Source organism: Salvelinus fontinalis, chromosome 12 (assembly GCF_029448725.1).
Source record: "Salvelinus fontinalis isolate EN_2023a chromosome 12, ASM2944872v1, whole genome shotgun sequence".
NCBI classification, from domain to species: domain Eukaryota; kingdom Metazoa; phylum Chordata; class Actinopteri; order Salmoniformes; family Salmonidae; genus Salvelinus; species Salvelinus fontinalis.
Window position 1 is genome coordinate 25,201,868 of NC_074676.1, and position 27,789 is coordinate 25,229,656.

The 27,789-nt window shown below is 43.3% G+C and overlaps 2 protein-coding genes and 1 pseudogene across 3 annotated transcripts in view; 1 reads left to right on the forward strand and 2 right to left on the reverse strand.

Annotated features, from left to right (window-relative positions):
• Positions 1-6,007, reverse strand: part of LOC129867052 (transmembrane protein 266-like) — a 75,427-nt gene extending 69,420 nt beyond the window's left edge. For both annotated transcript variants that reach the window (XM_055940168.1, XM_055940166.1), the window contains exons 1-2: positions 5,400-6,007; positions 3,377-3,476 (exon numbers count right to left, since the gene is read on the reverse strand). In XM_055940168.1, the coding sequence (XP_055796143.1) occupies positions 3,377-3,390 (14 nt within the window). In that variant the 5' untranslated portion in view covers positions 3,391-3,476; positions 5,400-6,007. The remainder of the gene's footprint in view (positions 1-3,376; positions 3,477-5,399) is intronic.
• A 14,821-nt stretch (positions 6,008-20,828) lies between these two features.
• On the forward strand, positions 20,829-21,445 carry LOC129867712 (pro-neuregulin-4, membrane-bound isoform-like). The gene is made up of 3 exons (XM_055941262.1): positions 20,829-20,835; positions 20,953-21,044; positions 21,282-21,445. Exons 1-3 carry the CDS (start codon positions 20,829-20,831, stop codon positions 21,441-21,443), a joined length of 261 nt encoding a protein of 86 aa, XP_055797237.1. The 3' UTR covers positions 21,444-21,445.
• Positions 21,446-23,894: 2,449 nt separating this feature from the next.
• Positions 23,895-27,788, reverse strand: LOC129867713 (serine beta-lactamase-like protein LACTB, mitochondrial; annotated as a pseudogene).
• Position 27,789: the final 1 nt, after the last annotated feature.

Consider the following 27,789-nt stretch of genomic DNA (forward strand, 5'->3'; position numbering starts at 1 on the left):
CCATCTTGTTTGCTCTTAGTGGGACTATCGTTTGTTTTTCCAACAAGATAATGACCCAAAACACACATCCAGGCTGTGTAAGGGCTATTTGACCAAGAAGGAGAGTGATGGTGCTGCATCAGATGACTTGGCATTCACAATCACCTGACCTCATCCCAATTGAGATGGCTTGGGATGAGTTGAACTGCAGATCGAAGGAAAAGCAACCAACAAGGGCTCAGCATATGTGGGAACTCCTTCAAGACTGTTGGAAACGCATTCCTCATGAAGCTGGTTGAGAAAATACCAAGAGTGTGCAAAGCTGTCATCAAGGCAAAGGGTGTCTACTTTGAAGAATATAAATTTAACATTTGTTTAACACTTTGTTGGTTACTACATGATTCCATATGTGTTATTACATAGTTTTGATGTGTTCACTGTTATTCTACAATGTAGAAAATAGTAAAAATAAAGAAAAACTATTGAATGACTAGGTGTCCAAACTTTTGACTGGTATTGTACATTCACTACTTATGCAAGAGTATTTGGACACCCCTTCAAATTAGTGGATTTGGCTAGTTCAGCCACACCTGTTGCTGACAGGTGTATAAAATTGGGTCACAGCCATGCAATCTCCATAGACAAACAATGGCCTTAATGAAGAGCTCAGAGACTTTCAACATGGCACCGTCATAGGATGCCATCTTTCCAACAAGTCAGTAAATGTTTCTTATACATGGTTTTCACATGGCATTACATATGTAACATACTATTCAATGGACAATATGCTGTAACAAATACTATAATGTGAAGATAAACTGTTAGTTTAAAACTCAACCTTCTTGGGAAACTATGTTTTGAGAAGCTGTGTGGATTCTTAGGAAGACGAACTCACTAAGCTATTAAAACACAATTAAATGGCTTTAAATCATAGTATTAACACTGGTGCTGTATTTATGACTAATGTTTTTTGGTCGTAGTTGCCTTGTTGCTTCAGTAAATACCCCATGGAACTTATGGTTAGAAGCCCTGGATACATCTGCCAGGAAAACATGCATACATTTTTGTACTTCAGCAGACGCTCTCATCCAGAGCAACTTACAGGAGCGATTAGGGTTAGGTGCCTTGCTCAAGGGCACATCTACAGACTTTTCAGCTCAGGGATTCGAACCAGCGACCTTTACATTACTGGCCCAAGGCTCTTAACTGCTAGGCTACCAGCCACCCATAATGTTATGTAATATCATGTAACATCATCTGTAGGAGATTTAAACTTCCCATATGTGAGCTAACTGTATATATTGTGCCAAAACGGTAAACTGCTCATCAGCACATTTTCTTGTAATGAGACAGGATCGAGACATAGAATCGAAATAGAGTGATCAACTGCTCTGTGGCAGAGACTCACGTGACCACAGAGGTTAGTTACAGTAAATGTTAGCTGACCTGTTTCAAACACACAGGATTCGTCATGGTGTGTAGCGTACTCTGAATGGTGATGATTAGTTGGTGATGATTATTTGAATCAGCTGTGTAGTGCTAGGGCAAAAACCAAAATGTGCTCCCCTTGGGGTTCCGAGGTCTGAGTTTGGGAAACCCTGCACCAACCACTATTGCTACAGTATACTTGTCAGTATACTAGCATAAACCATCTGCAATGAGAAGAGCCTACAGCTAGTTTATTCAATATAATTGAATGTGGAAAATTATGTTATTGCATGAAGCTCGAAAAGGCAATGCAGTTCTTTCTTCTTTTTGTCAGTACCTCTTCTTCACTGGTTTGCGTCAATCAATCAAAGCTTTTACAACTTTAACATGTTCAAATTTAAACTGAATGTTAAATATGTGATAAATCTGTCCACTTACAGGGAGGTTAAATCTTGAGTAGCAACTATTTTTCCATCTCTGACTCTTAGTGTGAGCAGAAATACACCACAGAGAGGGAGAGATTATTTAAAGTAGTGTAGAATGAAAAGAAGAGTGGTGAAAACAGCTCCGCAGACGTGATCACACCACACAAGGATTTCCCATCTGTCATTTCACCAGGGTGTCGCTGAGGACCGACTGCATTAATTCATGCCTCAGTGTTAACCAGAAAACATATCACAATTCTGTTTGTCGCCCACTGGCCAGTATATTGTCCCACAGTGTTTTCATCTTCCCTTGCACTTCACCCCCGATCTCCCTCCCACTTCATCCCCCATCTCCCTCCCACTTCATCCCCCATCTCCCTCCCACTTCACCCCCCATCTCCCTCCCACCTCACCCCCCATCTCCCTCCCACTTCACCCCCCATCTCCCTCCCACTTCACCCCCCATCTCCCTCCCACTTCACCCCCCATCTCCCTCCCACTTCACCGCCCATCTCCCTCCCACTTCACCCCCCATCTCCCTCCCACCTCACCCCCCATCTCCCTCCCACTTCACCCCCCATCTCCCTCCCACTTCACCCCCCATCTCCCTCCCACCTCACCCCCCATCTCCCTCCCACTTCACCCCTCATCTCCCTCCCACTTCACCCCCCATCTACCTCCCACTTCACCCCCCATCTCCCTCCCACCTCACCCCCCATCTCCCTCCCACTTCACCCCCCATCTCCCTCCCACTTCACCCCCCATCTCCCTCCCACTTCACCCCCCATCTCCCTCCCACTTCACCCCCCATCTCTCTCCCACCTCACCCCCCATCTCCCTCCCACCTCACCCCCCATCTCCCTCCCACTTCACCCCCCATCTCCCTCCCATCTCACCCCCCATCTCCCTCCCACTTCACCCCCCATCTCCCTCCCACTTCACCCCCCATCTCCCTCCCACCTCACCCCCCATCTCCCTCCCACTTCACCCCTCATCTCCCTCCCACCTCACCCCCCATCTCCAACCCACTTCACCCTCATTTCCCTCCCTCCCACCTCACCCCCCATCTCCCTCCCACTTCACCCTCATTTCCCTCCCTCCCACCTCACCCACCATCTCCCTCCCCTTACTTGGCCATAACCAGGGCTGTCATCAGGATGCAGGGGCTGTCTTGGGTACCACACAGAGAGTAATTATTATTAAGAGAAGATGAAAAGTGAACACCCCTCCTGCATGCTAAGAGATTGCAGCAGAGGCAGTCTGGTGACTGGTGGTCGTTCTCTTGGAGTGCCTAGCTAAGGCAAACTCAGCTCCCCTGCTGCTCAGGCTCAAAGTCCTTGACTGGAAGTGGATGAGGAAATAGAAAGAGGCTGTTCTCATAATCAGCTGAGGCTTGCTGGGTGTTCCATCGCAAAACCTGTGTGTGTTCATAGCGGGCAGTCATGGTAAAACGCGCAAAACACATGACAATATAGTGAGAGGTTACGATGTGTTAAACAGATAGGGACATCAGAGTTAATCTGGTATGTTGATGTTTTACTTACTGTGGCTTGCTCATGTTGCTGTATTGTTTCTGTGAATGGACGTCGACACGATTGTTACTCCTAATTTCACCAGAGATTAGAGACTTGGCTCATATCACACCTGTGGAGAAAGGTTAGAAAACAAGGAAGTTATTCATAGTCTCTCCATAACTATTCACATTCTGACAACAGCGCATCTCATATATGAACACTTGTTCATTATACTTTAAACTATTTAACATTTGTTTTGAATGTCAGGTTCATTAACTGTTTTATGAATTCACCTAAAACAAAGAAGATTGTCCATATAAACTACAGATGAAAGACTCTATATTCATATGAATAGCGTGAAAACAATACATTAATATGAACATAAACATTATCCTACAGTATATGCTCTGCTCTGTGAGTCTTCTGGTAGTGACAGATTTAACTCTGCACCAGGGGCTCAAAAACATCACATCACTTGAATAACAAGTAAGGCAGGATGGGAGCTTCTTTTCTGCCATAGGAAATAGAACCATTGAAAAGTTAATTTAAATTACAGTCCATTCCAGCAGCTTTCCACAGACTACACACAAGAGAAGAGCAACCAGGTACATAAGCTTCACCCACACATAATGACAATCCCCTAGTCTTTGAAAAGGGATATCACTGCACAGACAGCTGCATTCCCCACATTGCAGGTATAAACTGATGCTCAATGTGCTAGTGCGTCATTTTTAAAAAGTCTGATGAAGTTGTCAGCAGCAATATAAACACATATCAGTAAGCAGCATGCGCTGTAGAGGTTGTTTATTCAAAGCATCAATCATTCAAATGCCGGGCGGTGAGGAGAAGTTAATTTGCTGAGTGTTGTATGAAGTCAGGGCAAAGGAAAAACCTTCAGACACATGAGCTGATGTGATGAGGAGTCAGTATTTGGAGCTATAGCAGAACAGAATGTAGTACAGCAGAGTAGAATGTATTCAATATAAATACATGCAGGTCAATCAAGGGCTAGAGTGTAATATTGCATCAATGCTATACCCAAGAAAAAATAATGCACACAACTGGCACCTATAGGAAATGTGGTCACAGCACAGGCAATAGCATAGGCTAAGTGGTGGAAAGGTTGTTATTGCTGTGCAGTAAAGACAATGAGTGAAATAGAAAGCATTGGAGTTACTGTATGCAGGATTTCTTCTTTTTAAAGAAACCAGTCAATCCCAGCTCCTAATAATGGATGTGGCCATAGGTCAAGGACTTGACTTGACAACCCATCAGACAGGGTAGTTATTTAAGGTAAGCTCTCGGGAAACAGGTAGAATATGTATTGAATAAAACATCCATCAATTCCAAGACTTGAGTAAATACTTACACTACTCTATACTCATCATGAAAATACAATATCTATCTATCAGGCTGTAAATGAACTGTTGTCATATATCCATGTTGTTCTCCAACATATAGTAACTTGCATTCCCCCTTAAAGGCAAAAATTACTTGATTTTTTAACGGCGCGCACAGGTTATGACATACAGCAAGGCAACCATTTCATATCGTCCAATCCCTTCACTTCCCAATATTCTTAGTTACAGCCTTCTGTCTACATTTCAGTATCCACCTCTTCAGTCAGAACCCAAGATGTATCCTACATTCGAAGTTCCCCCAATAAACACAGGGTTCTACCTCAAAGACTTGTCAACATTGATCCTTGCTAAACAGATAAAAGCTAGTATGTCTCCATTATTCTTCACACACAAGGCCTTGGACAGCTTTCTACAATGACTGTTATTCTGGTTCAAAGCACGTGGAACAACAGATATATAGGTTGCTACTACACGGTAGCTACTATAAATAGTAGGCTATATTAGATCTTTTCCTGAAAATTTAGCAAAAGAATCAATAGTGCAATAAAAAAACACAGCACGAATATGACAACTATTGTGGTCATTAAGACGCCAATAAAAGAAAAGGGGAAGGAATAGATGAAACAGTGAAAGTCACAGGCAGGAAGTATCGAAATAATTAATAAATATGATATTCTGACAAATAAACATACCTTTAATGCTCTACATTGTTGAAAGTATGGTCGTGACTTCCATGCCCTCCTAATGATGATGGTAATGTCTCCCTTGTCGATGATCAGTGTGAGCAAGGCTCGGTTCTTGCTGTGTGTAGGCTGCTGCTATCCTCTCCAGATTTGCATTGGCCAAGTACCCGTGCTGCTGCTTAGAATACAGGGCACAACGAAAAAGCCCGATCCTTACTGCAAGCCTCATCCTTCACGAAGGCGCTATTAAATGTCCACCACTATCCACATATTCAGATAATGGCATCTTTGTAACGGAAGGAGGGCATTCTAGTGCACAAATCGCGCCTGCTCACAGGGTTTCCCCATAAACACGTTATGGACTCCATGTGTCCAGTATAGGTTAATGACCAGGAACTGTCCATGTGCTGAAATTGTGATCCAGCGTCATCCACAGATGCGAAGCAACAAACTATATCTCACAATGAAATGTGAGATCAAAATCCGAAATAATTGACGTTTTTATGGCTTTCATAAAGAGCTTTTTCATGCCACCCACCCCCAGAAGCAACATCAGTGTTCCTCGCGATAACGTCGCAGTGATAGCAGGACAGCATACTGTTCCAGTTCCTGGATGGTCAAAGGCTACTTTGACGCATGTCACTGGGTCTTTCCATGAAATTAGTGACTTTTGCGTCCCTTTGATCTTTTAAGTGAAAATTGTGCACCAATATTGAATTGAAAAAAAGAGTTATATGAAATGAAGTGTCCTTTAATGTAGACCACATGGAGAATTCAATAAATCAGATTTTCTATATAAATAAAGGCTTGCAAAAGTGCCAAAATTCAGCATTTTGGCATGCCCCTCCATCAACTCTGTGTGAATTCAAGGAAGATTCTAACCCAGGTATACATCCCTTTCCTGCAGTCAAATAACCTAGTGTCCCCATGGGTAGAATGTTTTTCCTATTCCCCCCCCCCCCCAAAAAAAAATTTACAGCCGAAAATCTAGTGTTTCTATGTTAAACAGTTTTATATTATATTTCAGTCTTCTTGTCACGTTCCTGACCTGTTTTCTCTTGTTTTTGTATGTGTTTAGTTGGTCAGGGCGTGAGTTGGTGTGGGCATTCTATGTATTGTGTTTCTATGTTGGGTTTATTGTGTTGCCTGATATGGTTCTCAATTAGAGGCAGGTGTTTGACGTTTCCTCTGATTGAGAACCATATTAAGGTAGGCTGTTCTCAATGTTTGTTTGTGTGTGATTGTCTTCCGTGTCTGTATGTCTACCACACGGGACTGTTTCGTTTTGTCGTTCGTGTATGTAGTCTGTTCGTGCGTTCTTCGTCATTTGTAAGTTCTCAAGTCCAGGTCTGTCTACGTTCGTTTTGTTATTTTGTAATCATTTCAAGTGTTCTTCGTGTTTCGTCTGTTTGTAAATAAATTCATTATGTATTCACAACCCGCTGCGCCTTGGTCCGCTCAATCACCACAAGACCACCGTTACAGAATCACCCACCAACAAAGGATCAAGCAGCGGTGTAACGGGAGAAAGCAACAGGACACACCTACACAGGATTTCTGGACATGGGAGGAAATACTGGACGGTAAAGGGCCATGGGCTCAACCTGGAGAATATCGCCGCCCTCGTGAAGAGCTGGAGGCAGCTAAAGCCGAGAGGCGGCGGTATGAGGAGGCAGCACGGAAACAGGAGAAGGATCTGGGCTACACTACGTGGGAAGAGATCGACAGATGGGCGATCGACCCTAAGAGAGTGCCGGAGCCCGCCTGGGATTCTCTGGCGCAGTGCGAGGAGGGATACCGGCGAATGGAGGCAGCACGACGACGCGGTAGGAAGCCTGTTAGGCAAGCCCAAAAATTTCTTGGGGGGGGGGCTACAAGGGCGTGTGGCGAAGTCAGGTAGGAGACCTGCGCCAACTCCCCGAGCTTACCGTGGAGAGCGAGAGTACGGGCAGACACCGTGTTATGCGGTAGAGCGCACGGTGTCTCCTGTACGTGTGCATAGCCCGGTGCGGGTTATTCCACCTCCCCGCACTGGCAGGGCTAGATTGAGTATTGAGCCGGATGTCATGAAGCCGGCCCTACGCATCTGGCCACCAGTGCGTCTCCTCGGGCCGGCATACATGGCACCAGCCTTACGCATGGTGTCCCCGGTTCACCTACATAGCCCAGTGCGGGTTATTGGTCGGGCTACGGGGAGCATACAACCAGGTAAGGTTGGGCAGGCTCAGTGCTCAAGGGAGCCAGTACGCCTGCATGGTCCGGTATATCCGGCGCCACCTCCCCGCCCCAGCCCAGTACCACCAGTGCCTACACCACGCACCAGGCTTCCTGTGCGTCTCCAGAGCCCTGTTCCTCCTCCACGCACTAGCCCTATGGTGCGTGTCTCCAGGCCATTACCACCAGTACCGGCACCACGCACCAAGCCTCCTGTGCGTCTTCAGAGCCCTGTTCCTCCTCCACGCACTAGCTCTATGGTGCATGTCTCCAGCCCATTACCACCAGTTCCGGCACCACGCACCAAGCCTCCTGTGCGTCTCCAGAGTACTGTGTGTCCTGTTGCTGCTCCCCGCACTAGCCTGAAGGTGCGTGTCCTTAGCCCGGTACCTCCAGTTCCGGCACCACGCACCAGGCCTACAGTGCGTCTCAGCCGGCCAGAGTCTGCCGTCTGCCCAGCGGCGCCTGAACTGCCCGTCTGCCCAGCGGTGCCTGAACTGCCCGTCTGCCCAGCGGCGCCTGAACTGCCCGTCTGCCCAGCGGCGCCTGAACTGCCCGTCTGCCCAGCGGCGCCTGAACTGCCCGTCTGCCCAGCGGCGCCTGAACTGTCCGTCTGCCAAGCGCCGCATGAACGGCCCGTCTGTACTGAGCCTTCAAAGCCGCCCGTCTGTACTGAGCCTGCAAAGCCGCCCGTCTGCCATGAGCCTTCAAAGCCGTCCTCCAGACAGGAGCCGCTAGAGCCGTCCGCCAGACAGGAGCCGCTAGAGCCGTCCGCCAGACAGGTGCCGCTAGAGCCGTCCGCCAGACAAAAGCCGCTAGAGCCATCCGCCAGACAGGATCAGCCAGAGCCGTCCGCCAGACAGGATCAGCCAGAGCCGTCCGCCAGACAGGATCAGCCAGAGCCGTCCGCCAGAGAGGATCAGCCAGACAGGATCAGCCAGAGCCGTCCGCCAGACAGGAGCCGCTAGAGCTGTCCGCCAGACAAGAGCCGCTAGAGCCGTCCGCCAGCCATGACCAGCCAGAGCCGTCAGCCAGCCATGACCAGCTAGAGCCGTCAGCCAGCCATGACCAGCCAGAGCCGTCAGCCAGCCATGACCAGCCAGAGCCGTCAGCCAGCCATGAATAGCCAGAGCCGTCAGCCAGTCCGGAGCTGCCCCTCGGTCCGGTGTTGCCCCTCGGTCCGGTGTTGCCCCTCGGTCCGGTGCTACCCCTAAATCCAGTGGGTTTATTTGGAGGGTGGTCATTAGGAGGAGGTTACAAAAGCGGGGATTGACTATGGTGGGATGGGGACCACGCCCAGAGCCTGAGCCGCCACCGTGGACAGATGCCCACCCAGACCCTGCCCTAGACTTTTGGTGGTGCGCCCGGAGTTCGCACCTTGAGGGGGGGTTATGTCACGTTCCTGACCTGTTTTCTCTTGTTTTTGTATGTGTTTAGTTGGTCAGGGCGTGAGTTGGGGTGGGCATTCTATGTATTGTGTTTCTATGTTGGGTTTATTGTGTTGCCTGATATGGTTCTCAATTAGAGGCAGGTGTTTGACGTTTCCTCTGATTGAGAACCATATTAAGGTAGGCTGTTCTCACTGTTTGTTTGTGGGTGATTGTCTTCCGTGTCTGTATGTCTACCACACGGGACTGTTTCGTTTTGTCGTTCGTGTATGTAGTCTGTTCCTGTTCGTGCGTTCTTCGTCATTTGTAAGTTCTCAAGTCCAGGTCTGTTCGTTTTGTTATTTTGTAATCATTTCAAGTGTTCTTCGTGTTTCGTCTGTTTGTAAATAAATTCATTATGTATTCACAACCCGTTGCGCCTTGGTCCGCTCAATCACCACAAGATGACCGTTACACTTCTGTGATGTATATAAAGTGTAATATTGGGATGCAAACTCAAAATAAATTGAAAACATTTCAACTCTATATCTGACATGGTACAAGTATCTTATTTTTTTAAGCCCATAACCATGTGAGGTGCATACTTTTGTTTCAAAGTAGATTTGTTTAAGACTACCTAGAAACACTCTGTGTGACCTTGATTTAGCCCACTGCAGTAAAAGGTTAATCCCCAAATTTCACAGAACCTTCATTGATCTAGATATAGGTTAGCTAAAGATTCCTCAGATTATGCTACACGACTGACATTTAGGCAATCTTGTAGTTTCAAAAAGTAGTAGGCCTATTTAAATATTACATAGTAATTATGATTACAAGACTTTGCACTTATCCCTGACTTTCATCTCTGACATAAGTGTATTTGAACTTTTAATGTTTGTGATGTATACATTGCATAATAACCAACTATTCTGAATAGCTACATTTTCCAATCTACTATCTACACTTAGTGTACAAAACACAATGAACACCTGCTCTTTCCATGACATAGACTGACCAGGTGAATCCAGGTGAGAGCTATGGTCCCTTATTGATGATACTTCTTAAATCCACTACAATCAGTGTAGATGAATGGTAGGAGACCAGTTAAAGAAGGATTTTTAAGCCTTGAGACAATTGAGGCATGAATTGCGAATGTGTGCCATTCAGAGGGTGAATGGGCAAGACAAAAGACTGAAGTGCCTTTGAACAGAGTGTGCTAGTAGGTGCTAGGTGCACCGTGTCACGAACTGAAACACTGCTGGGTTTTTCATGCTCAACAGTTTCCCATGTGTATCAAAAATGGTCCACCACCCAAAGGACATCCAGCCAACTTGGCACAACTGTGGGAAGCATTGGAGTCAACATGGACCAGCATTCCCCTGGAACGCTTTTGAAACCGGGGTGGGGGGAGGGCAACTCAATATTAGGAAGCTGTTCTTAATATTTTGTATGCTCAGTGTATGGTGTTTGACCTGACAGTCAACTTCTCAACATGCATTTGACAAGATGAGCACTCTCTTATGGTGTTTTTCAACATAGCATATGGGTTATTTGATCAATATGACAATATATCAACACTATTTCATTGGACCTCCAAGGCTGGCTACCCAGCAAACCAAAATTGGTTCTGTGAAGTTTAACAGAACATTTGTTGGGTCGCGGCAACTGTTCTCATAACACAAAAACAGTTCAGTCGAGCTGATGATTATAGAATATTTATATAGAACATTTGTCTGATTTTGCAAGAACATTCTTAGAACACGTTTCATCTATTCTTTAAAAGTTCCCAGATTGTTTCATTAGGTTGTGAGAACAGTCTGGTGGGAACATTGTGGGGACATCACAAAAGATGTTCCCAAAATGCAAAAACTGTCCACAATGTTTATTTTAGGATGCAAAATAACATTCACCTGGTAGTACAAGAAAATTCCTAGAACACATTTCGTCTGTTCTTTAAAGGTTCCCAGAATGTTTCATTAAGTTGTGGGCAGTGGTGGAAAAAGTACCCAATTGTCATAAAGTAAAGATACCTTAATAGAAAATGACTCAGGTAAAAGTAAAAGTCACCCAGTAAAATGCTACTTGAGTAAAAGTCTAAAAGTATTTGGTTTTAAATATACTTAAGTATCAAAAGCAAATGTAATTGCTAAAATATACTTAAATATCAAAAGTAAAAGTAAAAGTAGAAAACTAGACGGCATCATTTTCTTGTTTTTTTAAATGTACGGATAGCCAGGGGCACACTACAACCCTCGGAAATAATTTATAAACAAAGCATGTGTGTTTAGTGAGTCTGTCAGATCAGAGGCAGTAGGGACGACCAGGGATGTTCTCTTGATAAGAATTTGACCATTTTCCTGTCCTGATAAGCATTTAAAATGTAACGAGTACTTTTGGGTGTGAGAGAAAATGTATGGAGTAAAAAGTACATTGTTTTTGAGGTAAAAATAAAAGTTGTCAAAAATATAAATAGTAAAGTTAAGTAGAGACACCACAAAAAACGACTTATGTAGTACTTTAAAGTATTTTACACCACTGGTTGTGGGAACAGTCTGGTGGGAACATTGTGGGGACATCACAAAATATATGTTCCCAAAACACAAATACTGTCCAGTTGTGCAGACAACAACGTTTCTTTAAGGGTGCAAAAAACATTCACCTAGTATTACAGGAATGTTCTCAGAACACATTTATTTTAGGTTTAACATACTATTCCATTGATGTTCACACAATATACACTGTCTTTGAGTTCTTTGTAACATTTAGACAATGTTATATTGAAGTTTTATATAAAACTACCACAACATTCTCAGCATGCAAGTGTAGCTACTTAAAGCAGTTTGGAATACAGTACTTTCCCATGATGTTTCTTTCCTGACGTAATGACGATTCACATTTGAGGATATAAGGGTATAAGGCGAGACCCAGATGCAGACACAGGAGGCAGATGGTTAGAGTCAAGATGTTTATTAACAATCCAAAATGGGTAGGCAAGAGAATGGTTGTGGACAGGCAAAAGGTCAAAACCAGTTCAGAGTTCCAGAGGTACAGTAGGCAGGCAGGCTCGAGGTCAGGGCAGGCAGAATGGTCAGGCAGGCGGGAATGGAGTCCAGAAAAACACAAGCATATGTTTTACACTTCATATGTTGATAATCTGCATCACCAGGGGATAGATGTGGCCTTTTTCAAATATGTCAATCAGGACACAGACGACAGAACAGTTATTAAAATGTTCCCATCCTCTTCATATGCTGTGTACTTGTAACACTGTATTTTATGATTTTCTTTCTTCGTCACGTGTTGAAATTGAGAAAAGGTAAAAAAATTAATATATTCAGTTTAAAGGTTCTGTCTAGATTTAAGAAGCATATGAATACACAAGACTACAAGTTATTTAAATTAAGTTCTATCAAACTAAAATCACACTCACAAGACTTTCAACACGTGATGAATTAAGAAATCATAAAATGCAATGTTACAAGTTGTAACGATCGTCCTGGGAAGAAGGTGACCAAAACGCAGCGTGGTAAGTGTTCATTGTAATTTAATAAAATAACCTGAACACTGAAATAACAAAAACAACAAAGAGAGTGAACGAAACGAAACAGTTCTGTCTGGTGCAGACACAAAACAGAAAACAACTACCCACAACAAACAGGTGGAAAAAGGCTACCTAAGTATGGTTCTCAATCAGAGACAACGATAGACAGCTGCCTCTGATTGAGAACCACACCCGGCCAAACACATAGAAATGGAAAACATAGAACAAAACATAGAATGCCCACCCCAACTCACGCCCTGACCAACCAACATAGAGACATAAAAAGGATCTCTAACGTCAGGGCGTGACACAAGTACACATATGAAGAGGATGGAAAGATTTTAATAATTCCAAAATGATGTTCTGTGTCCTGATTGACCATCCTTGGCTGAAAACCCCCCACAAGGCCACAGCTATACCCTGGTGGCTAAGAGTGTTAATTATGTGGCTGGTTCAACCCCACATATTCTGTAACCATGCTTCTTTAGAAACAAATGGGATATTGTGGTACAGCTATACTCTACTAAAAGAGAGGAGGACTATTTAGACAAACTAAATATTGTGTAAAAATGTACTTATTTTTTATGATCTGAAAAGCCAAAGTGATCCTAGATCAGCACCAATGATTTACATATACACTGGACAACGGTAATGGGCACTGTGTTGAAACTACCGTGCATCCATCCATCATTGCAAAAAATATTTAGTAAACTTTAGAAATTAATTTATTAATGAGATTACTAATGTCACTGTATCCAGTACAACAACAAAAATACTTAAATACATGTAATTTTGTCCTTTAAACATTTAATTGAAATACTCTAGAATTCCATTCATTCCTATGGAGAACTTATCCTACTGGGGAGTGGCAATATAGCCGACCAGGGGCTTCAAAGCCCCTCAATAGCCAATACAGTGCCTTGCAAAAGTATTCATCCCCCGATTTTTCCTATTTTTTAGCATTACAACCTGTAATTTAAATCGATTTTTATTTGGATTTCATGTAATGGACATACACAAAATAGTCCGAATTGGTGAAGTGAAATGAAAAAAATAACTTTACGGAAAAGTGATGCGTGCATATGTATTCACCCCATTTGCTACGAAACCCCTAAATAAGATCTGGTGCAACCAATTACCTTCAAAATTCACATAATTAGTTGAATAAAGTGTGTAATCTAAATGTCACATGATCTCAGTATATATACACCTGTTCCGAAAGAGGCCCAGAGTCTGCAACACCACTAAGCAAGGGGCACCACCAAGCAAGCAGCACCATGAAGACCAAGGAACTCTCCAAACAGATCAGGGACAAAGTTGTGGAGAAGTACAGATCAGGGTTGGGTTATAAAAAAAAACATCAGAAACTTTGAACATCCCACGGAGCATCATTAATTCCATTATTAAAAATGGAAAGAATATGGCACCACAACAAACCTGCCAAGAGAGGGCCGCCCACCAAAACTCACAGACCAGGCAAGGAGGGCATTAACCAGAGAGGCAACAAAGAGACCAAAGATAACCCTGAAGGAGCTGAAAAGCTCCGCAGCGGAGATTGGAGTATCTGTCCATAGGACCACTTTAAGCCGTACACTCCACAGAGCTGGGCTTTACGGAAGAGTGACCAGAAAAAATTGCTGGCCATTGCTTAAAGAAAAAAAGAAACAAACGGCATGTGGGAGACTCCCCAAACATATGGAAGAATGTACTCTGGTCAGATGAGACTAAATTGAGCTTTTTGGCCATCAAGGAAAACAATATGTCTGGCGCAAACCCAACACCTCGCATCACCCAGAGAACGCCATCCCCACAGTGAAGCATGGTGATGGCAGCATCATGCTGTGGGAATGTTTTTCATCTACAGGGACTGGGAAACTGGTCAGAATTGAAGGAATGATGGATGACCTGATTCAGTCTTCCAGAGATTTGAGACTGGGATGGAGGTTCACCTTCCAGCAGGACAATGACCCTAAGCATACTGCTAAAGCAACACTCGAGTGGTTTAAGGGGAAACATTTATGGCCTAGTCAAAGCCCAGACCTCACTCCAATTGAGAATCTGTGGTATGACTTAAAGATTGCTGTACACCATCCAACTTGAAGGAGCTGCAGCAGTTTTGCCTTGACGAATAGGTACAAATCCCAGTGGCTAGATGTATCAAGCTTACAAACCCCAAAAAAATCTGTTTGAAATACAGGTTGTAAGGCAACAAAATAGGAAAAATGCCAAGGAGGTGAATACTTTCGCAAGCCACTGTACATGGTATCAGCAATCCAGGGTTATTATACAGTGCATTCAGAAAGTATTCAGACCCCATGACTTTTTCCACATTTTGTTCGTTACAGCCATATTCTAAAATGTATCAAATTGTTTTTTTCCCTCATCAATCTACACACAACACCCCATAAATACAACCCAAAACAGGTTTTGAGACATTTTACATAAAAATTTAAATGTATTAAAAAATGTTAACTGAAATATCACATTTACATAAGTATTCAGACCCTTTACTCAGTAATTTGTTGAAGCACCTTTGGCAGTGATTACAGCCTTGAATCTTCTTGGGTATGATGTTACAAGCTTGGCACATCTGTATTTGGGGAGTTTCTCCCATTTTTCTATGAAGATCCTCTCAAGCTCTGTCAGGTTGGATTGGGAGCGTCACTGCACAGCAATTTTCAAGTCTCTCCAAAGATGTTCGATCGGGTTCAAGTCAGGGCTCTGGCTGGGCCATTCAAGGACATTCAGAGACTTGTCCCAAAGCCACTCCTGCATTGTCTTGGCTGTGCGCTTAGGGTCGTTGTCCTGTTGGAAGGTGAACCTTCACCACAGTCTGAGGTCCTGAGCACTTTGGAGAAGGTTTTCATCAACGATCTCTCTGTACTTTGCTCTGTTCATCTTTCCCATCGATCCTGACTAGTCTCCAAGTCCCTGCCGCTGAAAAACATCCCCACAGCATGATGCTGCTACCACCATGCTTCACCGTAGGAATGGTGCCTGGTTTCTTTCAGATGTGATGTATGGCTTTCAGGCCAAAGTGTTCAACCTTGGTTTTATCAGAACAGAGAATCTTGTTTCTCATTGTCTGAGAGTCATTTAGGTGCCTTTTGGGAAACTCCAAGCGGGCTGCCATGTTTCTTATTCCGTCTGTCATGTTTCTTATTCCGTCTAGCAACTCTACCATAAATGCCTGATTGGTGGAGTGCTGCAGAGATGGTTGTTCTTCTGGAAGGTTCTCCCATCTCCACAGAGGGACCATCGGGTTCTTGGTCACCTCCCTGACCAAGGCCCTCCTCCCCTGATTGCTCAGTTTGGCTGGGCGGCCAGCTCTAGGAAGGGTCTTGGTAGTTCCAAACTTCTTCCATTTAAGAATGATGGAGGCAACTGTGTTCTTGGGGACCTTCAATGCTGCATAAATTTTTTTGTTCCCTTCCACAGATCTGTGCCTCAACACAATCCTCTCTCTGAGCTTCATGGACAATTCCTTTGACATCATGGCTTTGTTTTTTGCTCTAACATGCACTGTCAGCTGTGGGACCTTATATAGACAGGTGTGTGTGTGCCTTTCCAAATCATGTCCAATCAATTGAATTTACCACAGGTGGACTCCAATCAAGTTGTAGAAGCATCTCAAGGATGATCAATGGAAACAGGATGCTCAAATTCGAGTTTCATAGCAAAGAGTCTGAATAGATATGTAAATAAGGTATTTCTGTTTTATGTTTTTAATAAATGTGCAAAAATGTCAAACATTTCTGAAGATAATACTACTTTTTAAAATACATTTTAGACTAAGGCTGTAGTCACAAAAAGTTGGAAAAAGGTTAGGGGTCTGAACACTTTCCGAATGCCCTGTAAATATGTATTGAAATGTTCTGAGCACCTCCAAGACAAGGTAAAATGTATATTGAGTGAACATCAATGGAATATTGTGTTAAACCTAAAACAAATATGCTATGAGCGTCATAAAAACGGACTAAGTAGCATAATACAAAAATCCCCATCAACATCCGCCAATGACGGCATTACGCATCTGCGGTGAAAGGTGGCCGAGGTATAGCGGTGTTGCAGACCATGAGACAGCCCGAAAATCGGTCTTCTCACATAAACATCTGTTGTGTCCGAACGGTTGGGCCTACGAACTAATATGACCACTCTATGGAAAGACGAGACTTTCACGAACACAATGGTTTTCTCCGCTTCATAGGACTCTTCTGAAGGTAGCCGGTACCATTTAAAAAAATATGGAAGTACATATGGAAGTAGTTTAGTGCCAATTATTTGTTGTTAAATATCGGTAAAAAAAGATGTATAATAATTTATTGATTTCTTATATCTTTTAGATATAGGACAGACACTTTAAAACAAACTTCCTTTTGACTATCTGTTTTTACATACATGAATCTGTTAGTCAATGTGGTTCTATGGGCAGTAAGACCAAATTCAATGTTTCATCAAATATGTTTTTTATATATACAGTTGAAGTCGGACGTTTACATACACCTTCGCCAAATACATTTAAACTCAGTTTTTCACAATTGCTGACATTTAATCCTAGTAAAAAATCCCTGTCTTAGGTCAGGTAGGATCACCACTTTATTTTAAGAATGTGAAATGTCAGAATAATAGTAGAGAGAATTATTTATTTCAGCATTGCCTTTAAATTGTTTAACTTGGGTCAAACGTTAACCGTAGCCTTCCACAAGCTTCCCACAATAATTTGGGTGAATTTTGGCCCATTCCTCCTGACAGAGCTGGTGTAACTGAGTCAGGTCCTTGCTCGCACACACTTTTTCAGTTCTGCCCACAAATCTTCTATAGGATTGAGGTCAGGGCTTTGTGATGCCCACTCCAATACCTTGACTTGTTGTCTTTAAGCCATTTTACTACAACTTTGGAAGTATGCTTGGGGTCATTGTCCATTTGGAATACCCACTTGCAACCAAGCTTTAACTTCCTGACTGATGTCTTGAGATGTTGCTTCAATATAGCCACATAATTTTCCATCCTTAAAATGCCATCTATTTTGTGAAGTGCACCAGTCCCTCCTGTAGCAAAGCACCCTCACAACATGATGCTGCCACCCCTGTGCTTCACGGTTGGGATGGTGTTCTTCGGCCGGCTTGTAAGCCTCCCCCTTTTTCTTCCAAACATAACGATGGTCATTGTGGCCAAACAGTTCTATTTTTGTTTCATCAGACCAGAGGACATTTCTCCAAAAAGTACGATCTTTGTCTCCATGTGCAGTTGCAAACTGTAGTCTGGCTTTTTTATGGCAGTTTTGGAGCAGTGGCTTCTTCCTTGCTGAGCGGCCTTTCAGGTTATGTCAATATGGGACTTTTTACTGCGGATATAGATACTTTTGTACCTGTTTCCTCCAGCATCTTCACAAGGTCCTTTGCTGTTGTTCTGGGATTGATTGCACTTTTCGCACCAAAGTACGTTCATCTCTAGGAGACAGAACGCGTCTCCTTCCTGAGCAGTATGACGGCTGCGTGGTCCCATGGTATTTATACTTGCGTACTATTGTTTGTACAGATGAACGTGGTACCTTCAGGCATTTGGAAATTGCTCCTAAGGATGAACCAGACTTGTGGAGGTCTACAATTTATTTTCTGAGGTCTTGGCCGATTTATTTTGATTTTCCTATGATGTCAAGCAAAGAGGCACTGAGTTTGAAGGTAGGCCTTGAAATACATCCACAGGTACACCTCCAATTGACTCAAATTATGTCAATTAGCCTATCAGAAGTTTCTAAAGCCATGACATAATTTTTCTGGAATATTCCAAGCTGTTTAAAGGCACAGTCAACTTAGTGTATGTAAACTTCTGACCCACAGGAAATGTGATACAGTGAATTATAAGTGAAATAATCTGTGTGTAAACAATTGTTGTGTCATGCACAAAGTAGATGTTCTAACAGACTTGCCAAAACTATAGTTTGTTAACAAGAAATTTGTGGAGTGGTTGAAAAACTAGTTTTAATGACTCCAACCTAAGTGTATGTAAACCTCCGACTTCAACTGTATGTTTCGGTGGAGGCTGCCGAGGGGATGACGGCTCATATTAATGGCTGGAATGGAGTCAATGGAATGGTATCAACCACATGGAAACCACATATTTGATGTGTTTGATACCCTTCCATTTACTCCATTCCAGCCATTAACATGAGCCGTCCTCCCCTCAGCAGCCTCCACTGATTTGTTTAATACCTAAAGGGGTCCTAAAATTCTAAATCAAATAGCTGAATGATTCTTGGTATGACAATCTTGGTATGAACCCCTGGCTTAGACTCTTAAGGATTAAATGTGTTATAGGAACGTTCTTGCAACATCAGGCAAGTGTTTTATACAAACATACAAACCTTTGGGGAATGTTATGTGGTGGTTGTTACAGATGTTGTGCACAACATTTTAGTGAATATTAGGAGAACATTCCAAATTGTTTTTTATCAAAAACATTCTCTGAGGCCTATCGAGTGGCACCGGTCTAAGGCACAGCTTTGCAGTGCTTGATGCGTCACTGCAGACCCGGGTTCGATCCCAGGCTGTGTCACAACAGGGCGTGATCGGGAGTCCCATAGGGCGGCGCACAATAGGCCCAGCATAGTCAGGGTTAGGGGAGGGTTTGGCTGGGGAGAGTGTACTTGGCTCATCGCACTTTAGCAACTTCTTGTGGCAGGCCGGGCACCTGCAGGCTGACTTTGATTGTCAATTGAATGGTGTTTCCTCTGACACATTGGTGCAGCTGGCTTCCAGGTTAAGCGGGCGGGTGTTAAGAAGCCCAATTTGGCCGGTCATGTTTCGGAGGACGCATGACTCAACCTTCGCCTCTCCCAAGCCTGTTGGGGTGTTGCAGGGATGCGACAAGATCATAATTGGATCGCAATTGGATTTCACGAAATTGGGGAGAAAAATGGTTAAAAAATAAATACATATAAAAAATCTAAATAAATCTCTGAAGGTTATCATCCTAATGTTAGATAAAAACGCTAACTAGAACTTAATGGGAATCTTAGCTAATGTTCTGGGAACGTTTGCTAGGTATAATAAAAACTGATGAGTTAACATGCTAACGGTTTTGAAAAAGTCCACAGAACAATGTTTACAAGCATGCCGGAAGTGTTGAGGCAGGAGGAATGTCATTAAGATGCCCAGCTCAAAGCAAAGTTGCCACGATTCCAGTCATACTTGCACTGTTTGCTCCAATTCCCTCTCAGCCTAGCAGTCATTCCATTGTCTCTCACGAAACCCATAGGTTGTGTATGTAAAGCCATGTGTCAATCGCACAGACAACATGTTGCTGAAATGTCGCTGGTTCGAATCCCCAAGTCAGCAAGGTGGAAAAATCTGCCGTTCTGCACTTGAGCAAGCAGCTAACCCCCAACAACAAATGCTCCCTTGGTGCCGATGATGTCGACTAAGGCAGCCCCCACATCTCTCTGATTCAGAGGGTTTGGGTTAAATTCAAAAGACACATTTTGGTTGAATGCATTCAGTTGTGCAACTGACTAGGTATCCCCTTTCCCACCTGTGGATGGATTTTGTGATGCAATCATAATTACTTGGCTTTGACAAACTAATGCCTTCCTGTATCATTACATTACAGTGTCTGCAGACACCTATTGTCTGTATGAAAGTAAACAACCAATGCACATTCTCTTATTGAAAGGTCAATGTTGTAAAATTATCTATCATTTCCACTAGTGGCTCATGAAATCCTTTGTTTACCTACTCTATGGTGGGAATATTGTATTCTGAGGCACTCATTGAAAACGACCCCATTTCACTATATCAGGCAATCTACCAAAATGAGTCAGAATCAATAGAGATAATCCTAACATTTCGCATTCCATTTACAATGTGGACAAACATTTCTTGGCTCAAAGGAACACGCCCACATTAGTGCCTTTAATAAAGGTCCAAGAAAAAGCAGTTGTCAGAGTTATTTTCAGCAGTCTGCCTCTGTGACTCACCTTAGAAACCTGCACTAACCCTAACACAAACTGGGATTTCATGAGGTGGTAAGAAGAGGATCATAACAATACTATTGGTAAGATAATAACAAACCTCTTCATTATTTTCATGCAAAGGTGATAAGACCTTCATATGATTAAGGACACACAACCAGCTTACTTCTGTTATGCCTTGTTTTAGTGTAGAAAGATTACAAAACATGAATCTTGCCTGTTTTCTGGTTATTTCCTATCTTGTTGTCTATGTAGATTCATAATGAGCTGTTACTTTTGTACATCGTTCTTAGGTGGGGATCTAAAACAACTCTGTCGCATTCTTCAGGATAGAATAAAATCAAATAATGGCAGGTAAAATAGTTTGGCAAAATCATTTGAGAAGGAATGTTGAGAATTTCCACATGATGTATCTGTATGTGTTATATGTGTCAGTGTTTCTGAAATGTATATATTCTGTCTTTTTTGTAGACCATGATGACCCATGTAATGAGTTAGAGACTTCCTACTGTATGAATGGAGGAACATGCTTAAAAATTCCTTTTATGGACAATTACTTGTGTGTAAGTTACTATCATGCTCTCCACATTTCCCCCCATCACTATTCTCTAATGTCGCTAATAGTTTGTCAGCCATAAGTAGGTGTAAAGTGATGCTTGGCAATGAGCTAAGGAAGTTCTGGGAACTTCTGCATGGTGTTTTAGCTTTTGTTTTACTTTAGCTCAGACCAGGTAGACCTACCATGGCTCTTGTTTCTTAGCTGGTGACGGCTTGCTAGAGAATAACGCTGTTCCTTCTCCCTCAGCTGCAGTGAGAACTACAAATGCAGTCGGTGTGAGCTGTACCAGCTGTTGATCACTGCACACGATGCAGGTGAGACAGGACTGATCACTGCTGTGGTCATCATGGTCCTTCTTATTCTAGTCGTGTTCACAGTAGTCGTCTCCTACACCTGCAAGTAAGAAGCACAATAATTTAGCTTGATTCATGAATGCACAAGTATGCAGGAAGAGTGCGTTCAGGTCTGATACAGTTTCTTCTACTGTAGGTCTGAGACATTCCTTGTATTTGTTTTATTGTTCGGGTATGGAAGGCCAAACCAAAGAACCAGCAGAAAAACAGTGAACAACAGTATTGGAGAGTAGAGTCCAGAGAATGAGGCATGTTGCATATTATTTGGATAACAAAAGATTTCAAATAAACGATTTCATGGACGGTGGCGTGATATGGTTTGGGGTCTGGATGCCACTAGAGAAGCGGCTACAAAGGACCAGGAGGACAGAGGAGACCTCCACCCACAAACATTTTGCATCAAGCATCAAACCTCAAGCCTGTTTGAGTGGCCATCAAAAGCTGAAGCTGCTGTAGACACACAGCCACCCACCTTTTCTCCAGTCTGTGTGACTGGGTGTAGGACTGATTATAACCTGTTACAATGCATTTCATGCAGTGGCTATTTTCCTCTGACACAGAATGCATGCTTAAAAATGGAAGAGTGATACCTGATGCCTTCATTAAAAGGAATACAATGTTTGCTTTGATAGTGTGTCGAAGTTCAATTGTGAATGTGAGCTTTCTCTGAGCCTGGTATACCGTAGATTAGAGCACAGTGGGGTGATGATTAGAACAGTTAGTTTTAATGTAGAATAATGCATATATTTGTGAAACTTTCATTTCAAGTCAAACATGAAGTGAGCATTAGTTACAGTAAGCAACTTGCTTGTATTATTTAATGAATGTATACAACAAAGACACACCAGAAAGTGTACATCATTTGCGATATCACAAATCACAATAATAAATAATGTATGCGGAAACAAGGCATTGTGTTTTCTTCAGTAATCAATGTCAATCAAGACTATTGAAGTAATGTAATTGAGTTATAAGTAAGGATTATAATTTCCGCTATAAATACGATGGTTTACATTGGGGTACTGGCATTCATGGGCGGTTCACCAATGAGTCTGGATCATAGATAATATAATCTCCATAAATGTCACCAGTTCCATTTCAGATGTACATTAGACCTCAACCAACAGGTGGTGCTAAGGGTCCCTCATCTCATATGAACTACTATGAGTCATGTTCATGTATTCATGGCCCAAGAAGACCACCCCCATTTACCACTGTGCACCTGAGGTGTTTTATATAGTTTTAAATGTGACAGGTAGTAATGAGGGAAACCAGGGTTGGGGTCAATTCCATTTCGATCCATGATAGGTCCCCAACAACTTGAACAGACCTAATGCAAACTGCTCTTTCATGGACGGTGGCGTGATATGGTTTGGGGTCAGCATGACCTACAATTGATTTGCTGAAGTAGAGAAAGTAGATTAAACAATTGAAGACTGTGGGAAGATCTCAATTGCATTTTCCTCGCGTCCTCTCTCATCTCCTTCTCAAAACCTGTTAGATGAGTAAATCCATAAGTCCTGCCCCTCTGACCTTCTCCTCCAATGGGTTTGAGGAGATGAGGCAAGAGGAGTATGCAACTGAGATATTGGCCTTTTCTCAATTAAATTAATTTAACTCCTGCTTCCTCTCTCATTCATCCTCGCTCGCCTCCTTTTAAAGAAGTTCAAACTTAATCGAGGAGCGGCGGCAGGAGCGTGAACATGGACAAAAATGAGCTTCTATGAAATGAGAGGCCGTGTTCGAGAGTTTCAAAACAGTTAAGCATCCTGGGTAAATTGAGACTGACTGATTTACAAATATGAGGGGTTATTAATGATGCAAGGTAATTTGTAGATCAGTCAGTTGGCAGTCACCATGCTGTCATCATCAATGTCAAACAAGCCTAGCAGCTCCTTCTCCACTCGAGTGTCATCAGGCAAATGACAGGGGTGGATCCCAAAATAAGTATGTAAAGTGATGAATACAAATTAAGTTTGTTGTGTAAGATAGTTATAGATAAAAGGATAAGTAGCATATCATTTTTAAACATGTGCGTGCTTTTACACCGCTGGAGGTGTGGCAGATATCAAAACTTCTGAGGTAGGTTACACTTGTGCTTCCTTGCCAAAAGGAAGCTATCGAGGAGGGGTGGACTGTCTTCTGTTTACCTACTAACGAATTGAAAGACTCTTCGACCACTTCTCTGTGACCCAGCAACCAGTAAGAGAGGGAGGGGATTGGGCAAAAGTCCAACCTAATTAGAAAATACACTTGACTGTGTGACTTCAGAAATCACTGGTTCCTATTTATAGAAAAGCAGTAGACTGCTGCTTCCTAGTGGTGAGTAGTCTCAATTGCACAAAGGTGATTTTCAATCAAGATTTACAACATTACTACCAAATTAATGACTTATAATTCAATCCACTCCAAAGTTGAAGATTGTATCTCATAATAAATACAAAATAAAAGGCAGACGTATAAAAGCAGTTTCAAATATACAAATGAATGCTGATGATAAATCATTCAATCAGAAACGTCACAGTATCCTTCTCCACCACCAGCCAGCCCTGCGCATACAGCCCATCCTTATCCCAGGAGACCTGTCTTGTCCACCATGCCCACAGAGCCTGTGCTGTCTCTGGTTTGAGAAAGCCAGGCAGGAGGTCTGCGCCACCCTTCAGGTAGGCCACTTTGTAGTTGTAGAGCAGAGCATTCCCAAACAGGAGCAGATCTCCCACAGTGGAGAGAAAGCCACCTCCTGCCCACTTATAGGAGATATCCACATAAGGGCAGTTTACTATGCGTCATTTCTTATTGCAATGATGAAACCTGAAACAGAAAGTGCAAAACACCTGTAAAAATATTCAGAACTCAAAAGCCAAGCTGATTTTACAAGTTACCACTGAATGTAAAATGCTGTGGAGATGGATTACCTTGAGCAGTTAAAAACTCTATACTATTTTCAGCAAACTTAACAGGTGTAAATGTTTTTATGATCATAACAAGATTCAACAACTGAGACAAACTGAACAAGTTCCACAGACATGTGACTAATAGAAATTGAATAATGTGTTCCTGAACAAAGCAGGGGGGGTCAAAATCAAAAGTAAGTCAGTATCTGGTGTGGCCACCAGCTGCATTAAGTGCTGCAGTGCATCTCCTCCTCGTGGACTGCACCAGATTTGCCAGTTCTTGCTGTGAGATGACACCCCACACTTCCACCAAGGCACCTGCAAGTTCCCAGACATTTCTGGGGGGAATGGCCCTATTACTCACCCTCCGATCCAACAGGTCCCAGACGTGCTTAATGGGATTGAGATCCGGGCTCTTCGCTGGCCATGGCAGAACACTGACATGCCTGTCTTGCAGGAAATCAGCCATACTGCTCGTTCTGTGCGTGGTGGCATTGTCATGCTGGAGGGTCATGTCAGGATGAGCCTGCAGGAAGGGTACCACATGAGGGAGGAGGATGTCTTCCCTGTAACGCACAGCATTGAGATTGCCTGCAATGACAACACGCTCAGTCCGATGATGCTGTGACACACCGCCCCAGACCATGACGGACCCTCCAAATCGATCCCACTCCAGAGTACAGGCCTCGGTGTAACGCTCATTCCGTCAACCATAAACGTGAATCCGACCAACACTGATGAGACAAAACTGTGACTCGTCAGTGAAGAGCACTTTTTGCCAGTCCTGTCTGGTCCAGCGACAGTGGGTTTGTACCCATAAGGGACGTTGTTGCTGGTGATATCTAGTGAGAACCTGCCTTACAACAGGCCTACCAGCTGTCAGTCCAGCCTCTCTCAGCCTATTGCGGACAGTCTGAGCACTGATGGAGGGATTGTGTGTTCCCGGTGTAACTCGGGCAGTTGTTGTTGCCATCCAGTACTTGTCCCGCAGGTGTGATGTTCAGATGTACCGATCCTGTACAGGTCTTGTTACACGTGGTCTGCCACTGAGGACGATCGGCTGTCCGTCCTGTCTCCCTGTAGCGCTGTCTTAGGCATCTCACAGTACGGACATTGCAATTTATTGCCCTGGTCACATCTGCAGTCCTCATGCCTCCTTGCAGCATGCCTAAGGCATGTTCACGCAGATGAGCAGGGACACTGGGCAGCTTTCTTGGTGTTTTTCCAGAGTCAGTAGAAAGACCTCTTCAGTGTTCTAAGTTTTCATAACTGTGACCTTAATTGCCTACCGTCTGTAAGCTGTTAGTGGTCGTTAAGTGTCTTAACGACCGTTCCACAGGTGCATGTTCATTAATTGTTCATGGTTAATTGAACAAGCATGGGAAACAGTGTTTAAGCCCTTTACAATGAAGATCTGTGAAGTTAGTTGGATTTTTACAAATTATCTTTGAATGACAGGGTCCTGAAAAAGGGACGTTTATTTTTTTGCTGAGTTTAGACTGTGGGGTCATTCTCATCTGGCACAGTGTTGAGCATGCCCAGTTCCCGGAACATCTTCATTATGTGATCCAACAAATGCTGGCCTGCAGCTCTCTCCACTACGACACTTAGGAGGGTGAAGGCGTGGGTTGAGTACAAGAAAGTGGTTCCTGCAGATGACAAAACACACCTTTTTTTTAACCAGGTAGGCCAGTTGAGAACAAGTTCTCATTTACAACTGCAACCTGGCCAAGATAAAGCAAAGCGACAAACACAGAGTTACTCATGGACTAAAAAAACATACAGTAAATAACACAATAGAAAAGTCTATATACAATGTGTGCAAATGTGGTAAGATAAGTGCGGTAAGGCAATAAATAGGCCATAGTGGCGACATAATTACAATTTAATAACTAAACACTGGAGTGATAGATGTGCAGAAGATGAATGTGCAAGTAGAAACACTGGGGTGCAAAGAAGCAAAAAATAATAACAGTATGGGGATGAGGTAGTTGGATGGGTTATTTACAGATGGGCTATGTACAGGTGCAGTGATCTGTGAGCAGCTCTGACAGCTGGTGCTTGAAGTTAGAGAGGGTGATATGAGTCTCCAGCTTCAGAGATTTTTGCAATTCGTTCCAGTCATTGGCAACAGAGAACTGTAAGGAAAGGCGGCCAAAGGAGGAGTTGGCTTTTGGGGTGACCAGTGAAATATACCTTCTGTAGCACGTGCTACGGGTGGGTGCTGCTATGGTGACCAGTGAGCAGGGATAAAGCAGGGCTTTACCTAGCAAAGACTTATAGATGACCTGGAGCCAGTGGGTTTGGCGACGAATATGAAGCGAGGCCCAGCCAACGAGAGTATACAGGTCACAGTGGTGTGTAGTATATGGAGCTTTGGTGGGTAGTACAGTATATGGGGCTTTGGTGACAAAACGGATCGCACTGTGATTGGATGCATCCAATTTGCTGAGTAGAGTACCTACCAGGTTTGAAAATGAGAGGATCGTCCTGGAAAAGAGCCAAGGCTTGAATGACACTGTCAAAGCTGTCTTTCAGGTAGTATTCCTCTTACTCAAATTATTTTAGCTTCTGGTCCTGTTTGGTTTTCTTGAACATGATGCTGCTGTCCTCGGTTTCTCTATTGTAATAAGATTAGTCATTTTCCTCTTCACCAGGCAGTTTCAAAGGGTGTTTGGCCTTCTCCATGTCCTCCCTCACTTATTAGCATCCTTCTAGTGCCGTATGCCACTTAGGTGAGAGAATCATCCGTGGGGTTATAGTCACCTAGATATCAAAGAAAAATAAAGACCCTCAAGAAAGACACAGCACTTTGATAATTCAAATATTGACATTAGTGGGAAAAGAGAGTTCAAGGTGAGATGATCATGCCCATTTGATAGAATGTATCTTTAATGTAACTTAAAGAACTCAACTTACATCTCCCTTAACCTGTTTTCGGGGGAACTCGGGACCTTATTTCTGGACAGGGGCATCTAGGTACAGCTTCCCCTCCAGCTGCTGCTGTAGTTTGGAGTTTACTGATGCATGGCTATCCTCAGCACCATTTCTGGGCCACACGGCACACAATTCTCCAAGTCAGCATAGCCAAGTCCTTCAACATGGACATCAGTTAGTTAGGAGCATGTCTGAAACAGCAGCATTATGCATTGTATTAATTTGTGAACATGTGAGACGTATATCACGCCTACTAAAGTGAACCTAAAAGTACTGCATTGCAGCAACCTTCACACCAGACATGAGTACCAGCCACAGAAACACGGACCACCAGCACTGGAGCCCCAACCTCATCCTGTCACACCAAGAAAGAGGAGATGGACAGAGATACAGACAAATGATAAAATGAGCATGTTGAGGTTGAGTTGCATGCACCAATTAGCTGAATGTTATGACATTAAACTTAACTTAGTTCAGGATTTAAAAAATATGAATGGCAAAAACTCAAAAAACCTGTACCTTTATCTGCTGAACAAAGTCTGTTAACTTGAATGGCAGCGCCATA